Source organism: Mycetomoellerius zeteki, unplaced genomic scaffold, assembly GCF_001594055.1.
Source record: "Mycetomoellerius zeteki isolate Tzet28-1 unplaced genomic scaffold, Tzet1.0 scaffold79, whole genome shotgun sequence".
NCBI lineage: Eukaryota > Metazoa > Arthropoda > Insecta > Hymenoptera > Formicidae > Mycetomoellerius > Mycetomoellerius zeteki.
In genome coordinates this window covers 1,493,242-1,513,719 of record NW_017257819.1, presented here as the reverse complement: position 1 = coordinate 1,513,719, position 20,478 = coordinate 1,493,242, and the positions used below count along the sequence as shown (strand labels likewise).

Sequence of the window (20,478 nt, the reverse complement as noted above, 5' to 3'; positions counted from 1 at the left end):
ATATGAAATAGTCTTTAAAAGTTTTTTACAATCACATAAATATTTTTATCTGTTTATAAAGTAATTTTCACGCAGTATTTCACCAATAATATTAATTTTTATAGCTGACTCCAGGCCAACAAGTTTAGCAGTGGATTGGATCTCCGGTAATTTGTACTGGAGCGAAATCGATCAATCAGGGACGACTCCTCGTGGTCAAATTATGGTAGCTAAATCGGATGGCAGATATCGACGTAGCTTGATTACAACGAATCTCGAACAACCTACAGCAGTGGTCGTAGATCCCGAGCGAGGAGAAGTTGTGTGGGCCGACTCGGGTAATCAACCAAAGATTGAGATAGCCTGGATGGACGGAGCTAGACGCAAATCACTCGTGACAGAACGAATTGCTAGTCCTTCATCGCTCACCATCGACTATGCCATGGAGCACACACTTTATTGGTCCGATAACAAGTTAGACACCATCGAAGCGATCAGTTTGGCTGGTACCAACAGAAGAATCGTTTTGAAAGGCAGATTACTCAAGAATCCAATAGCGCTGGATGTTTTCGAGAACAACCTTTATTGGACCACTAAGCAAACAGGTGAACTTATCCGACAAGATAAATTTGGCAGAGGAGTTCCGCACATCATCATTAAGAATCTCCCTAGACCTGGAGGCGTCAGAGTCTATCATCAGCAGAGATACAATACCAGTTTGAGAGATCCATGTCATAACGATCAGTGCACTCATCTGTGCGTAACAATTCCTGGTGGCCACCGCTGTCTCTGTTCAGACAACGTTGGCCCTTTTCAACTTTTGATGAGGGGCAATGATAACGAGAGGCATTGTGACGCCACAAATGAGAGGCCTCTGCCGGCGCCCAGGATATGTCGCTGTCAAAATGGCGGACGGTGTCAAGAGCTGGACGATAAGCTGGCATGTAACTGTCGCGAAGAATTTCATGGCGAATTCTGTGAAATGGCGGCGATCGCCGCTCGAGCAGGCGGATCTACCGCTGCTATAGTTATTCCCATAGTCATATGCCTGCTGGTATTGTTTGCTGCCGCCGCGATCTTCATGGTTCTCAAGAAGCGACCATTGTAAGCAAGATAATTACAAAATTTTACAATACTACAAAATAAAAAAATGATCTTCTTTACTAAATTTAATTACTGTTTATAGTGGCAAACCCGGTGGCCTTGGTAGTCTTACAGGAGCTCAGAGTGTTTCCTTCCGCCAAGGTAGTAATGTAGAATTTGGTGCAGAAGGTCACGAAAGAATGGTAAGTTCTTTACTTACGTCGATTTTAACATACATCTTACAATTAGATAAATCGTGTATCAATGTAATAAATTATACATACATAAGTTTTTCTATTACTATGTCTATGCTTATCCTAATTACCATTATATGTTTAAAGGAACCTCTTGATGTGGAGTACAATTTGAACGACGTTACTAATAAAAACCGAGACTTCAGTAATCCAATGTACGATGCGGTGAATATGGAGAGCGGTGCCACGAATGGCACTGGCACCGGCAGTTTGTTTGAAGTACCGGCGGAAATGAAGCCTTCCAGTATACAGCATAAAGAACCCCCGCAGCTGCATTTGAAAAGAAGAGAACTAGACCCGACACCCATCGACTCGGGGAAAGATACTCAACAACTGGTCGAAGAGGACAAGTCTGAGTGCTAGGATTATAATTTCTATTTAGAAATTCCTTCAGATCTGTTGTGCTTCGAACTTGAAATGCAGAGTGGAGATGTTTCACGAGTCTGTAAAGAATATATGAAAGGACACAAACATAAATTAATTTACCAGTTTTACGTAAACACAGTGCGGATCACTACGCAATTGTACGCTCGTGTACGTTATTTATTAAGCTATTCACCGAGATGTTTTTAGTATATGTGGCGATTAATTCAAGGTTTTGTTTTATCCAATGATATCTGCGGATATGAGATTATCGAGATCTCTGGATTTCTGTAAAGGAGAATATATCAGGATTATAAATTGTTATAGAAAATAAAAGTCTTTTTTGGATGAATGGATTTATAAAACCTCGACGATAAATTCTCCAGATAAATTTCGTAATTAGATCTTTAGATTCGGAAATCTTTATATTTTATTTTTTTTTCTCTGTTTTTAATACTGAATGGAAGAAAATTTTGGATGTCGCCCCTGAATATTTTTGACAAAAGAAATATTTTTATTTAGTAGTAATGAGTCAACTTTGCATATCCTTGCATCTAAGAACTTCGACATGTTTAGGTTTTTATTTTTTTGTCTCCTCAGACTTATGAGAATCTCTGATCACAGATTTTCATAATAAATCTCTAGATCCTTCCAGCCAGGAATTGTGAACTGGCTTTAGGATCTTGAAATTTCGATCATGAGTATAGTATGGCCGCCAGATGACAACGGTCGCGAGATAAATCGATGGTATCGATTTCATAAGGGAGAATAGGACGAAAGCGAATTGCAATAGGCACAATCGTGTCATTTTTTACTAGGTGTGTGATTTTTAAGTCTTGTAAATATAATTGCCAACAAAGTATAATGTTCATGTTATCCATGTACCATAAAAGACGCAACACATCCCGTTTTTTCTCAAGGTTGCTACTTGAAGTGTAACGATAACGGCAGGACACTTTCAATAGCTAGGATGTGTATGTATATGTGTGTGTATGCGTGCATGTGCGCGTAGTGCTCGAATTGGTACACTCAATCCGTAAATAATCCTTTTAAACATTTGCCATATCTCTGTAAATTTTTTTAAACATTTCACAATCTTTATAATTTGTATTATAATAATAAGACGAATTTATACTGCAAAAGAAATATATATTATTATTGTATTCAAAAATTCGTATCCACACAAAACATTTGGGGATTAAATAAAACTTATAAAATTTCGATCCTCATTAACTTAAACATGTCTCGTTTAATTATTTTTAATGTACAGTTTGAGCACTTAGCGTACGCGTGAAATTTATTCTCAACTACATAGCAGGATCAAATTTGACTTTGAGAGAGATAGAGATTTACAAAGCTGCTCAAAGATATTAATCAATCTTGATATTTAATTTAATTCAATTCCCATTACGTTTTCTTCCTTTATGTATTATAAAATAAAGCAATTAGAGAGAGAGAGGGAGAGAGAGAGGAGGTCCAATAATATCTCTATAACAACCAATGAAAGTTCAATGGATGGTATTCCCGAGGTTAAAAATGATCCTTCTAATTAAACTACAGTAATTGAGCATTAATGATGCACGTACGTCCGTTCAAAAAGCTGTATTCTTGTGCGAAGTATTTTTGTAAGGCGTGGCGTTATATAGTTTTTTTATGTTGAGAAAATGGCTTTTTTCTTTGTTACGATGAATAAAGGCGTGCAGGCTCGAGGAGACAGATGTTTCATGTATGAACGTTATTAATGTTATTTTTTTGAATGTTATTACAGAGCACAATCGATTTTACGACAGAAAGAAACTTCTCTTGCGCGGCGAACATTATGCTTTTGAAACATTCGCCCAGCCGACAATATTGTACATTTTATTAGATTATATGAGGTCGTATCTTCCTGCAAAAGATTGCTGAATTAAAAGAAATCGACAACAATTTATTTTATAAGATTAACTTCGTAAATTTCAAAATCAGAGTGAATTATTTCAATAATTTTGTATATCTTCTTTAGCTCTCTTTGTCTTTTATTCTTTTTACTATCCCGGGAAAAAATGTTTTATATATAATTATATAAAGTTATATAAAATTACATAATGTATATAAAATTATATATAAAACATTTTTTCCTGGAATTCATTAACAGTTAGACTGTTTTGCGTTCTTAATGATTCTTAATGATTTATTCTCTTTCATAGTAATGGCAAAAAAGATCGAAATTGAAATAATCTCTATATATTTTATTATAGGATAGGGTGGGATTATTTCGTCAATTTCAACTTTAAAGTGATATGAAGATTTTTAAAAAAGTGTCTCACCGAATTACATTTTAAACGTAATTATAATTTATTATTGAACACAATATAATCTTTTGTAAATATTAAATTTATAACAGAGATTAATATGACAGAGAAAAACAAATATTTAAACTAATGCAAAATTTACATGTATCGAAATCAGTGGAGTTGTTCTGTTATTTAAGGAAAATCTTAAAAAAAAAAAACGAATAATGTAAGAAAATAATTCATTCGTATACAAAAGTTATAGCTTAAATGATATAAAATTATAAAGGTTTCTATTGAAATGACCATGAAAATGATAATGTATTTACCTTTAATTATCACAAAAACTTCAATCGTGGCAGCAAACAATTTCCTTTTGCGGTGACGCGTGCTTACGTTACTCAAACCGATTCAACACGACTACTTCTTAAAAATACAAACATGACTTTCAAATGTTAAATATGCGCTATTTAAAAACATAAATATTATCGCTGGTAGGAATAGCCCCATGGATGAAAAACCCCATCCTATCTTATTTGCAATTTATAATATTAAATATTTTTTAAATTCTTGATTATATGTATAAATGAAATAATTAAATAATTACTGATCTTATTGAAAAAGAATTGAAAGATATTTAAGCTAATTGCTCAATTATATGAAATTCAACTCTCAATCAAATGATTAATGTAAACCGAACGTCAGTTAATTCCTTTTAATGCACACATTTTTTGCAGAGTCAGTAAGCATAATTCTTCTTCCGCGCAAACTATAATTGCAGTATAACATCCTTGTATTGTAATAATTCGTTCAACAATGCAATTTCCAAGTCTTACGAGAAAAATAAATTAGTTAAATTTTTAGATTTTTTCATCTCGTAATATTATAATTTCAAAATAAGGTGTCCTTTTTTAACAATTCTGTAGATAATTTAAACATATACAAATTCCGAAGATGGAACGTTTTCGCAAGTTAATTAGTCTATAATACAAGGATATGTAATTTTATTACATATCCTTGTTAAATGATATGCATTAACCTCGATAAAGAGGAGAGATCAATGCAAGCACGTTGTACATACACGTTTCGCAAGAGCTAAGGGAAGAGAATTATTAATACTGACCTATCCTCCGCACAGATTATTATACATAAAAGAGTATATAAATAAATAAATATATATATATTTTTTGTTGCAATCGACTTTGACCTGGACAGGACTCCAGAATGTCCTAATATTATCACGATATATTAATATTTTGTGTATTCTTTTATCAAGTTGACAAAATAACAATTGTTAATATATTGTGCAAAAATATCAAACAGATACCGTCCAAGAATAAACTGTAAAGTTGATAATCCAATTTTCTTATGCTCATGCTATATCAAATGCACATGATGTGTTGCATCCTTTATGTCTGACTACACAAATTATATTTTTTTACGAGCACAATATCAGTTCCTTTATATGATTTTTATTTCACCAATATCTTCCTTCGATTAATTTTAATTATAATTTTATGTATTTTATTCAATTATATTAATATTATTGTTTAAACTGATTCCATTTCCAATCAATTGTGATTTAATTGATTACTATTTTTATAATAAAAAATTTAGACCGTTACATTTTCTACATCGACGTAACATCGATCGTTCTGTCATTTTGTCTGTTCTTGAAATTTACATTCTTTAAACTTTAATACGAGGAACTATAGAATAATTTTATACAGTGTCCCGTAATTATTGACACAACGCTTGTGGATAGCCAGGAGTAGATTAAACTGACAACGAAAAGTCCTGTACCATTTTACAATTTTCACAATAGTTAATAAATGTTAATTTTTAAAGATTGCCGAATGAGCTCGTATGCGCTTGCACTGACCGTTAATTATTGCGAAAATTGCAAAATGATAAAGGACTTTTCGACTTACAAGTTAGTTTAGTCCACTCTACCAATCCACAAGCGTTATGTCAATAATTACGGGACATCCTGTATAATACTTACGTAAGAACTTTTATACATATATGCAGTATGGAGGAATAGTGAGAATAAGCATACTTTTAATTAACTTCTCTGTTATAATGTGTACAATTTTATAAAAAGATAAGCCGTTTTCTTTATAAACTCAGTAAAAAAAACATTATAGCACTAGCAGTTTGTCAGTAACAGGAGCGTGTTTAGAGAGAGCGAGCGTAGAATGCGTCCCTGGTAAAAATTATACACAGAAAGAGATAGAAAGCGCATTCGTTTCTGACTGTTTTACTATGTATTTTTTTCCATGCAATTACCGACAGAGGCAGTAAGCAAACGGATCGGTTTCTGTACGCAACGACAGATAGTCAGATTTTAACTGTATCTGTCTGGTTCTGTGCTAGTACGGAACTCGATTCGCATATACAGGGTGTCCCAGTTTAAATAATGCATTAAGATTTCTCGAAAACTGTAGATACGGAAAAATGTTTCAAACACACACAAAAGTTGTATGGTTCGGAGAGGGACATAAGAAGGTAACATTGATTTGACCTTGGATAGCGTCGCCAAGGCCAGATCAAGGTCACATCGATTTTTTTAAATAGAACTATTTTTCATTACATTTTCTTATAGCTTATCTCGAAAGCTTTTCAAAATACTATAATAAAATATTTTTTCATTAAGTATTTTTCGAGTTATAAGACTCGAAGGTTACAGTACAGCCGGCATTAGCATTACGCAAATTGTCCGACGGCTAAAATCTCTTGAATTTTCATTTTTGTACTAAAAATTCACTTTTACGTAAAAATGAAAATAAGAGGTACAATCTCCAATGGCTTTGATCTTACGACAAATGTTATCCAGGACATGATCCTGAACAATTTTCAGAGGTTTTAGCCATCGGACAACTTGCATAATGCTAATGCCGACTGTACTGTAACTTTTGAGCCTTATAACTCGAAAAATACTTAATTAATACCGCATGAGACACAAGCAAAGAGGTTGTATACATAGAATAGGCAAGGCATAGGGGCCTCTGTAAGTGGAAATGTTATAGAATAGTTGCATATTGCAAGAGTTGTACAATTTTTTTGAAAAGCAACTTTGTATTTTCTTTATACTGATTGATTCTTCTTATTATTTTGTTCATAAAAGTATTAATAACGATTATAAAAAAATGAAAACCAATATTCAGCGATTTTTAGTAATTAATAATTCGTTAACCATTGCGAAAATTGCAAAATGGTAGAGGACTTTTAGTCCGCTTTATCTACACAAAAGCGATTGACAAAAACTTATGGGACACCCTGTATATATAAACTATTGAAAACTAAATTAAAAACTAATCAAAACTAAATAATAATATATAAAAACTCGAAAACATAAAATCGAATCATCAAATGTTACATTCATATTAGTTGCAAATAGAGATGCTATTAGTTTGATATTCTTCTATCCTTGTTGTTTACCGAACATTAAACATTAAACAAGGATAGCATGACACTTGGAGAGCACTCGGATGGAAATCTGAACACGCCCCTCAACGGAGAAAAAGAGAAAAGATGAACCGTGCAAAAATTTTAACTAACGAAGTTGACGAGATAGATCGACGACAAAAATATAAATGCGGCAATTTCAAGGAAGTTAAAATAAGAACTATAAATGAAATTTTTGGAAGTTATTTTAATTACTATTTGATATACAATATACATAATTTTATCAATTTTATATTTTATATTTTTAAGTAAAATTTCTTCAACAAGCATGAGCACAAGTAAGTTTTAATTAATAATGACTTAAAAGATTGAAACAAAGTTTCAAAGTTACAATATGTATTAATAATAACTATTATAATAATTAATTTGATACAAATATAATAATATAACAAAAGATAATAATAATTGGACATACTGAATATTAATTATCAGCGCAACAATCCATGTCAAAATCATGGTCTATTCTCAGTAGAGCTGTTCGATCCAAAACCTATATTAGTAGTCTATCCCTTACTGGAATACCAAAGTCAAGCCTATACTTTCGCATAGACAAGAGCGGCTTTAAGGTATTTTATATAAAAATTACCCAACGTTCGACAAGATAAAAGAAAATTTTGCGCAGTAGTTTATAAAAATATATAACCCTCAAAAGAGTTATAACAAAAATAAATAATTAAAAGATTGTAGTGTTAATGATAATGCGCAATATGTATACTCGTAGTGCACTTAAAATGATCATGAACTTTATTAATTATGGAATAGATTACATGTATGTGATATTTTAAATTAAGGTATACGGAAATTATCTTTCAGACTCCGAGGTATCAAAATACTTATCGTTTGGAGGCTTGCAAACCTTTCAAGAGTGAAGTTGTTGATATGATCTTAATTGATGTAATGCAGGATTATTTAGCCGATTTAAAATATCAATCTCAAGTTTGCATGCAAATCTGTCAGAGAATGTCAGAGGAAGTGCGTGACAAAATTTGTAGGGAATTTTACGATCGGTAATATATCGATCAATTAAATAAATATGAATTATAGTAATTTAAATTAGACGCACCAAGTGCATACTAATGCACATTAAAGCTCTTACACAAATTGATATAAAAAAATATCTGTTTTATATAAATATAGAAACAATTTTATTAATTGCGAAATCTGTGTAATACATTTCCCATACAGCACCGAAAGTTTTCAGAAATACCTCAGAAGTATTTCAACTGAAAAGTGAAACATTTCATAAAAATCGCGAAATATGTCTGCAACATTTTTGAGACAGTTCTGAAATAGCAAAATGTCCGCGATTCTTGCACATGAAACCTTGTTGAAAGATTGATGAAACGTTACAGAAAGAATCTGCAATCTTTTTGAAATATTATAATACAAAAAAGGTTTCAGCTATTTCTAGTACTACAAAAATGATATTTAAATATATACTTGATTGATACTTAAATAATATTTATTATGTCGACATATAATAAATTTAAATATTGTTTAAGTATCAATTAAACTATATTTTATCATTTCTGAAGTACTTAAAATTTATTAAGAGTTTCGTGATATGTTTATACAGATTACAAAACTTATTAAAATAAACTTAAAGTATCTCTAAAAAATAGTAATTATATCGCCAATTATTTTGATTAATTAATCACATTATATGTATAAGCACATATACATAATTACTATTAAAAAATCACACCTGCAGTTTCCACACAATATTATTATTCATATACAAAAGTTTTTTGCAACTAAAGTAGAACAAGTCACAATAACATCAAAATGACATTAAACTGAATCATGATTGATAAAAAAAAATTATTTTTATTAAACATTTTGGAGCCATTTTAACATCATGATAATTTTTTTGTTCAGTGTAAATACGTTTTTCAATTTATTGGATATGATAGATTTTAGAAATATTTCTATTAAAACATTTCATTGACATGTTGCAAAATCTTTTCAGAATTGTTGCAAATGAGACGTGAAAGGTTGAAACATTTTTGAAAATTTTCAGCAATGATCAGTGCTGTGTGGGTTTATTGTATTGTTTGTGGTTTTATATTTCTCAAATATTTATATTGATATTTCACTTTTACACTCTCAGATATATTAGATTAGTGTGTATTGTGTAACAGCTTCAATGTGCATCAGTAAGATCAGTACGCTAGTGAATTCATTCTTATAGTTAAGCCCAAGACACAATGCGAGGGAATAGCGATAGCGATAGGAATAACACGATTTCAATTTATCAGAAATCGGATACACCGGAATACACAGTTTCTGATAGGTTGAAACTATTGCTATTCCCTCGCATTGTGTCTTGGGCTTTATGTAAATTGAGATGCAAAAATGAAGTCCTTTTTTAGAGTAGGGTTGCATTCCAAAATTCAACTTTTTCAACTCGAGTATCATTTTATCCTTATTGGTCATCGAATATTGAATAAAGATAAAAGATGGAGTTGACAGTCAGGCCGATATTTCATGTGTCGTACGACAGGCTTTTCAAGCCTATTGATTAGCTATAGAACAGAGAGATCCGAAAATCTGTCTATCCTACAGCCAATCAACAGGCTTGAAAAGCCTTGTCGTACGACACATGAAATATCGGGTTAAAGTTGTGGAACGCACCCTAGATAAGTGTAAAGTACCTATAATAAGAATATAGCCAATATATGTGTCTGATTTTTTATTGGCTTCGCCATGTCTGGGTTGAAACCGAAAGTACGTATAGGACTGTTCCAAATTTATTGCCAGCACTGAAAATACTACAGTTTACATTGATTGCGTTCAGCAGAGAAAGCAGCTTTGCAACTGTTGTAAAATTCTTGAATATGATTGGTTTATGCATTTAGATCCAATGAGGAACTAAGAGCAAGACCAACCATATTAAAGAATTTTACAACAATTGCAAAGCTGCTTTTTCTGCTGAACGCAGCTATTATGTGCACTATAGATTTTCAATATAAAAGTATAGTATACGCAACGTAAACTGTAGATTTTCAGTGCTGGCAGTGAATTTTGGAACACAGCCTTATATTGCGTGTCGCACGCGACGAACATCACGCTGGTTTGCAGCCGGCAGTTCTAATATCGATGTTATGAACTGGCCAATCATAGAGTCCTTATAATGAGTTTTGCCAATCTTTCTAATTTGACAAAACATGGCGTCGTAAATAAAGAGGAATAGTGTGATACCTGTGATACTATAAAGATATCGTGAATTATATAGTCATTATTAATAAATAAAACGATTTTTTAATATATAATATAATATTATAAGAGGTCACAGACTGTGTAAAAGGTAAGTGAAATATATATAGAAAACAAATTATAATGCATGCTATCATAAAAATCGATTTCTAATTTTTAATATTGTATTCAATATGTCTCATAAGTAACAAATTTTGTAGAATATGTTTATACTGATAAAGATATGTTTATTCCCTTATTATTCCATTACTGTCAATTGAATAATACCGCGCGCTAAGAACAGATTCGAGATCTTATTGGTTCCGCCATATTTTGTCAGCACAATAGGATTAATGGCAACTTGGCCGGACTCTTTATTATAGGAATTCTAGCCAATCATAGCTACTTCTCTGAAGAATGGAATGACTGTGACCTCTGTTACACGGCACGCTTTTCGATGTCACAGTATAGCTATACCAGTTGCGACCACAGACTTCTATATATACTACTAGATTGCTAACTCATTTGAAAAAGTGGCCCCCGATTTTGATGTAACATTGTACGCATGCGTCGAGAACCGCTCCGCGTGACCGCGTGATATATATCTGCATGCGCACGCATCAGCACACCTATTTTGACAGGTTAACCTAATTCATATAATATAAAGGCTCTAAGAATAAATCTAATATAAAGGAATTTATATGCGCACAGAGAAGGATAGGTTGCCCCAATATTTTGCCTCTCGCATCGTTTTGCCAAACTCAGGGCCAATATATAGCTAATGTTGGGTCTATCTTGTTATGAAGTAGACTATGTCGATGTTATAAAACTGACCAATTATAGCTATTCCTCTGAAGAATAGAATGACTGTGATTGGCTAGTTTCATACATCGATGTTATAACTTCGGCGTAAAGCGTGCCGTGTAAACGTAGTGACAATCGACTGTGATGACGACTTTAAAAGTACAAATATTATAATTTCGAAACTAAAGTTTTAGGCTATTTAGACTAAAGTTTAGGATATTCATAGTCGATTCTTATTTTAAGACCCTCTTAAGTGTCTAAGGTCCTTAGAACAAAAGGAAGAAAGATTTTTAAACTTCGCTTAAAGTCAAAATAACGTTGATGCAATCAGGCCTTAGGATCACTTTAACAAACTTAATCGGCCGATTAGTCCATTGGAATTGACCAATTGCATTTATCATTTCGTTTGACGACAGATGAGATTAACCAATTCCAATGGACTAATTGGCCGATTAAGTTTGTTAAAGTGATTCTTAAGATGCTAATACAGTCCTCTGATTAGTTCGTGAAATCTTAAAACGGTCCTGAAAGTAAGAATCAACTATGAATACCGGCCTTAAATGTTACAAATTTCCATAGATTTATATTGCAATTTAATATAAAATGTTTTCATTGGCACACTGAAAAATTTCTAGGCATCGGCCGATATGAATGGACGTGCTATCGAGACGTGAACTAATGGCATACTCCGATTATTTAATACAGTAGAACCCTGATTAACCGACCTCGCATTATCCAACCCCTGGGTTATCCGACTTCGTTATCGATCGTAGCGCTACCGTACAGTGATGGAAGACGCAGCTCCTCTGAAAGATAGATGGAAGGGGTACATATACAAAAAGAGGCATACATATGTGCGTCAATGTGTGCTAGGGGATACGCACACAAAGAAGAGGATGACCTATGTACGTGCTTCTTTGTGTGTGTGTATCCCCTCTACCTATTCTTTGAGGTAGTCGCGTCTTCCATCCGGTATCATTATTTCAATGTACACGCCATATCTGTTCGTTTCGTTCGTCCTGTAAACACGTGCAATGGCCCCGAAACGCAAGAAAGTCTGTATTCCACTCGAAACAAAGCTTCGAGCTCTTAAACGCATTGATAGAGGAGAGTGTCATAAAAAGGTTGCTGCGAGGTTTGGTGTTGGGCGAGTCACCGTCGGTGACTGGATACGCAATCGTGCGAAATTGCTGGCGTGGAAGGAGAAAACGAAAGCATCTAATGAACGTAAAGCAATGAAGTTTACAGAACACACGAAAGTGGAAGAAGCATTATTTTTATGGTTTGTGCAACAAAGAGAAAAAGGTGCTCCGATTTCAGGATCAATATTACAGGCAAAAGCTTTGTCACTATATTCGCATTTCCCAGATGAAGCTGAGAAAGAGGAATGTTTTGCAGCCAGCAATGGCTGGCTTGATAGATGGAAAAAGAGATATAGCATACGACTTATGCAATTTAATACTCGTGGAGAAAAATTCTTTGAAGACGATGACGTTGTGAACGTTTTCAAAGAAAAGTTTAAAAAGACGATCAAAAGAGGAGGTTATTCTTTGGAACAGATTTATAATTGTGACGAAATAAGTTTGAATTACAAAATGTTACCTAATAAAATCTTGGCATGGCATGAAGAATCGTTAGTTCCGAGTAACAACCGAAACAAGGAAAAAATAACCATATTAGCATGTAGTAATGCTTCTGGTAATCATAAACTGCATCTTACGGTCATTGGAAAATATGCAAATCCTCGGGCATTAAGAAATCTAACAGCTTCAACAATGCCAGTTTACTATAAGCACCAGAAAAATGTATGGATGGACATTACGATTTTCAAATTGTGGTTCCATAAACAATTTGTACCCAAGGTTGAGAGACATTTGAAGAAGATGAAACTTCCGAGGAAGGCCATTTTGTTTATCGATAATGCACCTGCACATCCAAATGCAGCTGCGTTATATGATGGCGATATCATTGTGAGATTCTTTCCAACTAACGTGCAGGCATCATTGATCCAGCCCTTGGAGCAAGGTGTTTTGGAACACTTAAAGCGGCTATACCGATTTCATCTCTTAACATTTCTTTTAGAGGCAAGTGAAAGCGGCCAAAAATTGACCGATACTCTAGAGAAAGTCAACCTAAAGAAAGTGGTGTTTTGGATAGCTCAAGCATGGAAGGAGATAAAATCAGAAATTTTGAGAAAGTCATGGAATAAGCTTTTCAACTTTTCTGAGAAAGATAAGGACTCAGAAAATACCGACTTACGTAAACAAAAAGAGGAATTACGAAATAAATTGTTTGAAATGGCAAAGTCCCTCCTTGGACCGGAACAAGTTATGGAAACAAACATTGAAGAATGGATAACAGGCGACGACAGAGAATTAGATTATACGGATGCAGAGATAGTGGCCATTCTCGAACAAAAATCCTCAGAAGAGTCATCGTCAGAATCTGATGATGAGGTAGTTGAGCCGGTTGAGCGGAGAATTTCTCACTCAGATGCTGTGTCCGCTTTTAAAATTGTATTGGCGTATGTAGAACAAGAAGAGACATCATCAGACGACGTGTGTACGTTGAAAAAATGGCGAGATATTGCAGCGAAAAACAGATCAGCAGCACTCCGAGAAACTAAAAGATCTTCTAAATCATAGAGAATCCATCTATATCTATACTACATATATATTTATATATTTGATCTTCCTATATATATATATATATATTGTACCAACGAATTATTATATTTCAAGAATTATTATGTTTAAGATTTTAAGAAGAACAGTATTGATTGTACTTAAAGATGTAATTAAAGAACAGAATTGACTATGTTTCAAGATGTAATTAAAATAATTTCTATCTAAAATGTCTGTTTTTTTAATAAAATAAAAATGATCTTTTCATATTAGGTCAAATAATCAAAGTTCTACTGTTATATTTTATTTCTACTATTATATTTTAGTTCTGTAAAAGTGTGCTTTTAAAATGTTTATTATTTATGCTATTTGAGTATTAAAAATCCACATTTTATCCGAGAAACTATTTCAGCCTATTTTATTGTTGCTTCCAGATACAAAGTTGTGGTTATTATGTCGATCATCCAAAAGTTAGGACAAAATGTGCAAATAAATTTTGGTAAGTTGTGGGACGTTCAGAGAGACACGTACTCAACTCATATAATTGAAACTGCAGAATTTGCTGCGATCGGTCTCGTAGTGGGGACTTATTACGAGTAAACAAGTATTTAAAAAAAAAAGATCGGTGTGAGAGCTTTTGTGATGATGAACAATAAGTCCTTGAACATACATTAAACAAAAATAGTGTTTTAGACAAAATTTAAAAAATGAAAACGTACAAATAAAATTAATTAAAGACGAATTAGTGGAAAAATATGCTGTATGCATAATAATTAATTTGATCGAATGTTCGCCGATATTATGCCTGAAGAAAGGATCATTGATCCACACTCACAATTAGATCACGTGTGTTTCACATTTTTCTTTATTGTTATTAAATTAATATATATATCATTCGTATATATTTATTTATATATTTATATGTATTTATATATTTATATATTTATATGTGTATGTATATAACAGCACAAGTACAATGTAATGTTATGATTATTAATAATAATCGAAGGATACCGATGATTATAGTGAGAACCGAGGGTAAAATAATTATTGCAATGATATTAACAATGTCAATCATAATAATGATAATGATGGTGATTTAATAATAATAAGTTGATCGATCCTTTTAATTAATACAGTCGTATATTCCCTTAAAGTCCGTCCTTAATACTTATATCGCGCTTTTATAGTTACAGGGATACAGAAAAATAATACCGCGCGGCTGTGGTGGAATGTTCTTTTTTTAAGTCGTATATAATATACATATATATGTATAATATTTATATAAAAGAGGCGCGAGAGCCTTAATTAATTAATTACAAGCTAGCGCTGCCGCCCGTTTTATTTACACCGCAAAAATTAAGCGAATTTTAAGAAAAAGACGTACAAAAATCCATTATGCGAAATTGAATCATTAATCTTTGAAGTCACAACTCGGTACGAATGTAACGCAAAACTTCTTGCGCTTGCATGCTCTTATTTGCATAAGAATGCAAATTTTATTAAAATTTTTTAAGAGTCCTAAACTTGTAATATGTTTTGCTTCATATTCTTAATTCATAATTTCGTATTTTACATTACTTTACTTGTTATATCCATAGAAAAATTCACAGAAACAGAGGAAAATTTAAAAATATTTCGCCATTTAATGAACTGAATTACACTATGTGTTTTAATAAATCGGAAGTACAAAAAAATAGCCCCAGTTGTTTAATAACCAACTCAAGCTTTGTTCGAAATCGAAATAGAATACAAAGGGATGAAAAAGCTGTCGAAAAGCGTTATGTTAGACAACTTCAATAAAATATTGAAAAATATCTACTTAAAAACAATACTATTAAGTGTTTAGCCGATTCTTAGCTATAAAAACTAAGATTCTTATTTCGCAAAAAAGAATTTTCGTTAATCCCCCTCCAAATTCGCCTATCTTTCGCGGGGTTCCTTCGTAATTATTAGGATTAATCGTAGCTTTACTTACAATCCTACCTGCCGATCAATTTTACACGCACGAGCTGCACTATGTAAATCCTTGGTCCATTTTTGACGCATACGTTTATTTACAAGGGCGGTGATTCGCCTCATCGCAAAAATTACAAGTCAACCGCGCGATCGGAGATTTGTGAAGCTTACCAAGAAAATTTTTCTGCTTTATCCTTTTGTAAAATATAAAATATAAATAATATATACAAATTATAAATAAAACAAAAAATATGTTATATATATATATAATATATAAGATTATAAAAAAATATGTCTCTTTCATAATAAAAAATAGTTGATGATAAAAAATGATAAATGAATTCTTAATAATTATATAAGGTATTCATCGTAATTTGTAAGTTTTAAACAAGCGTAAGATTTATCGTAAAGAAAAACGAAGAAATAAATAAAAAGAATACATACAAGTTCGTAAAACAAACCTGTTTCCAAAAATTTTTCAAATTACTAAACATTTACAATTCCTCTCTTTCGTATAAATATAAAATATTATCTATTATTATTTACAAAAGCCAAACTTTTATTGGCACTATGTAATGATCTTTTCAAACTGTCGGTATCTTGGAAACTATATGCCAATTAAATTAAAAGAAAGTTTGAGAACTCGATTCTATTCAAAATGTAATTATTTGAAATTCTATCCCCTCCTATTCTTTTACTTGCTTATAATTCAAAAATTATTAAGATTCTGATGGATTATTACAAACTCTCTATTTGACTTCTACAATTGATAGAGACATTGCGCAACTTTTGAAACATAGATTGAGACCTATACAACAAATGTAAAACTTTTGCCATGTGCAAACATAAGATACATAAAATTAAAAGGCTTGTCTGATCGCGCAATTTGCCCGTGATTTTTGGCTTCTACAACAACCACAATCGGGATGAAACTACCCTCTTTTTCCCTCTTTCTCACTCTCTTCTCTTGCCTCCGCGAGGGAAGGCGAGACATTCCACCTCGCCGTGATCGGTATGGAATTATCGAAAGTTCTCAATTTATTTATCTCCATCATGTGTATACGTGTACGTGTTTATGTATATGATCGTTTATATGCACTTTGTGTATATCGTATGTGTATGTGTGTGTATATGTATATGTCTGTTGCATGCTATTATCTGTATATAACACATTTACAATAATAACAATACGTTGCTCGTCAACGATGATCCACCTTAACTCGCGTATGTATACGTTTATATATATATTTATAATATTTATATATATAATCCGAAAAAAAGTTTAATAGGGCTATCGATCACCCCACACACGCGCGCGCACATATACACCACATATACACACACGTATACACATACACGCATACACACACCCAGACATACACGCAAAAAAAAAACTTCCTCTCTGTTTCATTCTCTTCTGTTTCTTCGCTCGATCATATCACAAAGTTTCCAAATATATAATTTGGATTAATTGCTGGAGCAATAGCAATGACAATCATAGTAATCGGTATGATGATGCTTGGAAATGACGTTTTTGTTACAGTCATGGTTGCAATTCGCACGTATACATATTATGCTAATGTATAATGTATAACCCGGCGAAATACAAAATTTGGCAAAGCGCCACAGCGGACGTTGCACAGTCCTTTCAACTACTTTGTAAAAAAAGTGTAAGAATTATAAGGTTAAAAGAACAAATTAACAATAATTAGCATATAGATAGAAATATTATATGTGGAAGAAGATAAATGTGTGTGTGAAAAAATTTTTTCCTCTAATAATCTCAATCGCAAATTTTGTATCTATTGAATTTTAGCATTTTCCTATTCATCAATATATTTCCTCGAAATTCTTTTGTCGTTTAAATCGAATAATAAAACGAGCACTCTTGCACTTTTGTTCGAATCGACATAATCGTATTTAAGCATAATTTTAAAAATTTGTGCTAAAATAATTGTAAGACAATTTATATAAAATGGAATATGCGCGCGTATATGTACACTACCCCCGAAAAATTTCCGCACATTGCCGTTTCTCGTTATTTTAGGTATATTTAAGTAAATAAGCATTTGATTATATTTAAAAAACAATGATTTGCGAATTACAACTGTATTTGTTCTGCAATATGGTACAATCATCTTTGATTTAATTCACAATGCTACGGTAAGTTTAAAGCTTCAAAAATTTCGTTACCATGCTGGAAATTTTTCGGGGATAGTATACATATACATACAATAAATGGAATAAAATAGGGATTGAAACTCCTATGATTTTCCGTTACTACACGTAAATATAGAAAAAGCGCTTCCATTTTCACGTAATGTTAACATCGAAATAACATGGTTTCAATCCCCAGAACAAAATCGTCAAATTATTTCGCGCGAATGTCTCGCATATCTCTTTCACACTGCCTCTCTTCTATTCTCTCACATTCTCTTACGCTGTCGTCGCAAATATATATACAGACTTCGAAATTGATCAAGAATTCTAATATTCGTGCCTCCCTTTCTCTCGTTCTCTCTCACGCCGTTATAAAAAATTGATTCGTTTCGCCTTAAATCGTTAACACTTTCCTTCCGCTTCCTCTGCCTCAGACCTCCCCTTCCCTCCTATCCTCGATGAGGAGTTAATCATCTGGATATCAACCGGACTCACAATAATTTTTCGCAATATCGCATGCATCCCATATTTTGTTGTAGGTTATTATTATGTATAATAATAACCATAATTAAAATTTTGTAATATTCGGCATTATCAAAATATAATGTAAAATTTGTTTTATTTAAAATTATATTAAAATCTTGTATATTAGAAAAAGAAATTTTTAATGTCGTATTTAGGCATACGAATCTCGATGTTAAAATATCGCATAGGATTGCATTAGTTATCAATATTATATTATTACTCTAATTAAATTAATACTGTTACATAATATTAAAATTCGTTTTACATAAAAAAATTAGAACTGCCAAAATAAAATACAAAGTAATTAAATTATGATTAAGATAATCTAAAATTTTGTATTATAGTATTAAATTAAATTAATAAAATTATTTTATCAAAGAAGAAATATTAATAAATGTAATATATATATATATTTATATATCAAAATATAATTCTATTAATATTAATTACATGAAAGCAATTGAAAATAACGTTAATTAAAGTAAATGTCAAGTTAAAATTTCGTAATAAAAATTTGGCAAATATTATGTCACATGCTTTAATATATTATAATTTCATAATATATATATATATATGTTTTGCTTCATTTCTATTTTAAATAATTATTTAATTATAAATTATATATTTTACAATTATGAAATCTATGTAATTGTTCAAATATTTGATGTAATAATCCGTCGTATTTAAGACGTCTTTTGTAATTGCGATTAAATACCAACATATAATAAAAATTAATCAATTCTTTTAACTTTTTGAAATTTTATTTTATCGATATATGAATCATAATATTTTGTGTCAAAAATTATAAAACATTCATTTAAAACATCTGTCTCTCTAATAATTATTTAAAGCTATTTTCATAATTCAAAAAAGCACTATAAAACGAAAAAAAATGTTGGAAATGTTTTGATGAGAAATTATGTGCATATCTCTCAATTTCTTTTTATATAAATATGCCAAGTTGAAATTCGCGAATGTTTCGCACGATCGAGCGAGCAGTTGACTGATATCCATATGATGAACATTCACTGATCGTTCCTGCAGGAAGGCTCGCGGCCATCGTCATTACGGCCGTCGCGGTGCTACGAAAAATATTTCCAAGGTCAAGCCATCACAGACAATAGTTCCGGATGTCGGAGGTGCGGGGGACTATATCGTGCAGAGACGAAAGACGTGCGCACTTTCAAGGTTCTCCCTAAAGTTAGCTTACTAAAGTCGCTCTTACAATGGTAACAAGACTTGATCCTATTTACAACACTGGCTCTCTCCTCTTCCATTATCCTGTTAACACCTCGAGGAGATGGATGCTAACCGTGCCAAACTCTGCGAGATTCCAAATCCACGGAGCATCTATTCGTCATCGTCACGGGACATCTAAGACCCGCGTATATATTTACACTCCGTCGGCGATTCAGAGTTCTGGGCTCCCTCAAGGCCCGCTGGGCCCCAGCCAGCTCACATCGGGAGCCACTCACTACGCTGGGACTTAATAATGTTAAGGCATCGTCGTGCGTATCGACGAACACGAGTTCCTCTCTAACGTTCGTTGGCAGTAGCGAAAATGTCGGTCGGGATCCATCACCTTCACCCGCTCGATCCAGGCACTATCAAACCCCCATGTCCCCGAACGCACCATGATATCACTCTTAATAACGCAGAACGATCGAAAAATGATCGTGAAATTTTCAAAGTTAGGAAAATTCGGAAACTCTAGACCTTTGAAGGTAGAACTTGAGTTTGCGAAATTTCAGAAGCTCGGTGATTTGAATAGTGTCATGGAAGCGCAGAGAGAGT

General features: G+C 32.5%; 3 protein-coding genes across 3 annotated transcripts in view; all 3 read left to right on the top strand.

Annotated features, from left to right (window-relative positions):
• mgl (low-density lipoprotein receptor-related protein megalin) overlaps positions 1 to 2,777 on the top strand; it is a 60,872-nt gene extending 58,095 nt beyond the window's left edge. Inside the window, 3 exon segments of the mRNA XM_018458841.1 lie at positions 105 to 1,083; positions 1,166 to 1,265; positions 1,404 to 2,777. Of these exon segments, the coding sequence (XP_018314343.1) occupies positions 105 to 1,083; positions 1,166 to 1,265; positions 1,404 to 1,679 (1,355 nt within the window). The 3' untranslated portion in view covers positions 1,680 to 2,777.
• A 4,892-nt stretch (positions 2,778 to 7,669) lies between these two features.
• LOC108729678 (tctex1 domain-containing protein 1) lies at positions 7,670 to 14,753 on the top strand. Its single transcript, XM_018458873.1, has 4 exons — positions 7,670 to 7,695; positions 7,850 to 7,983; positions 8,231 to 8,424; positions 14,475 to 14,753. Exons 1-4 carry the CDS (start codon positions 7,686 to 7,688, stop codon positions 14,638 to 14,640), a joined length of 504 nt encoding a protein of 167 aa, XP_018314375.1. The 5' UTR covers positions 7,670 to 7,685; the 3' UTR covers positions 14,641 to 14,753.
• cag lies at positions 12,330 to 14,133 on the top strand. The gene has a single exon (XM_018458845.1). It carries the CDS (start codon positions 12,451 to 12,453, stop codon positions 14,059 to 14,061), a length of 1,611 nt encoding a protein of 536 aa, XP_018314347.1. The 5' UTR covers positions 12,330 to 12,450; the 3' UTR covers positions 14,062 to 14,133.
• Positions 14,754 to 20,478: the final 5,725 nt, after the last annotated feature.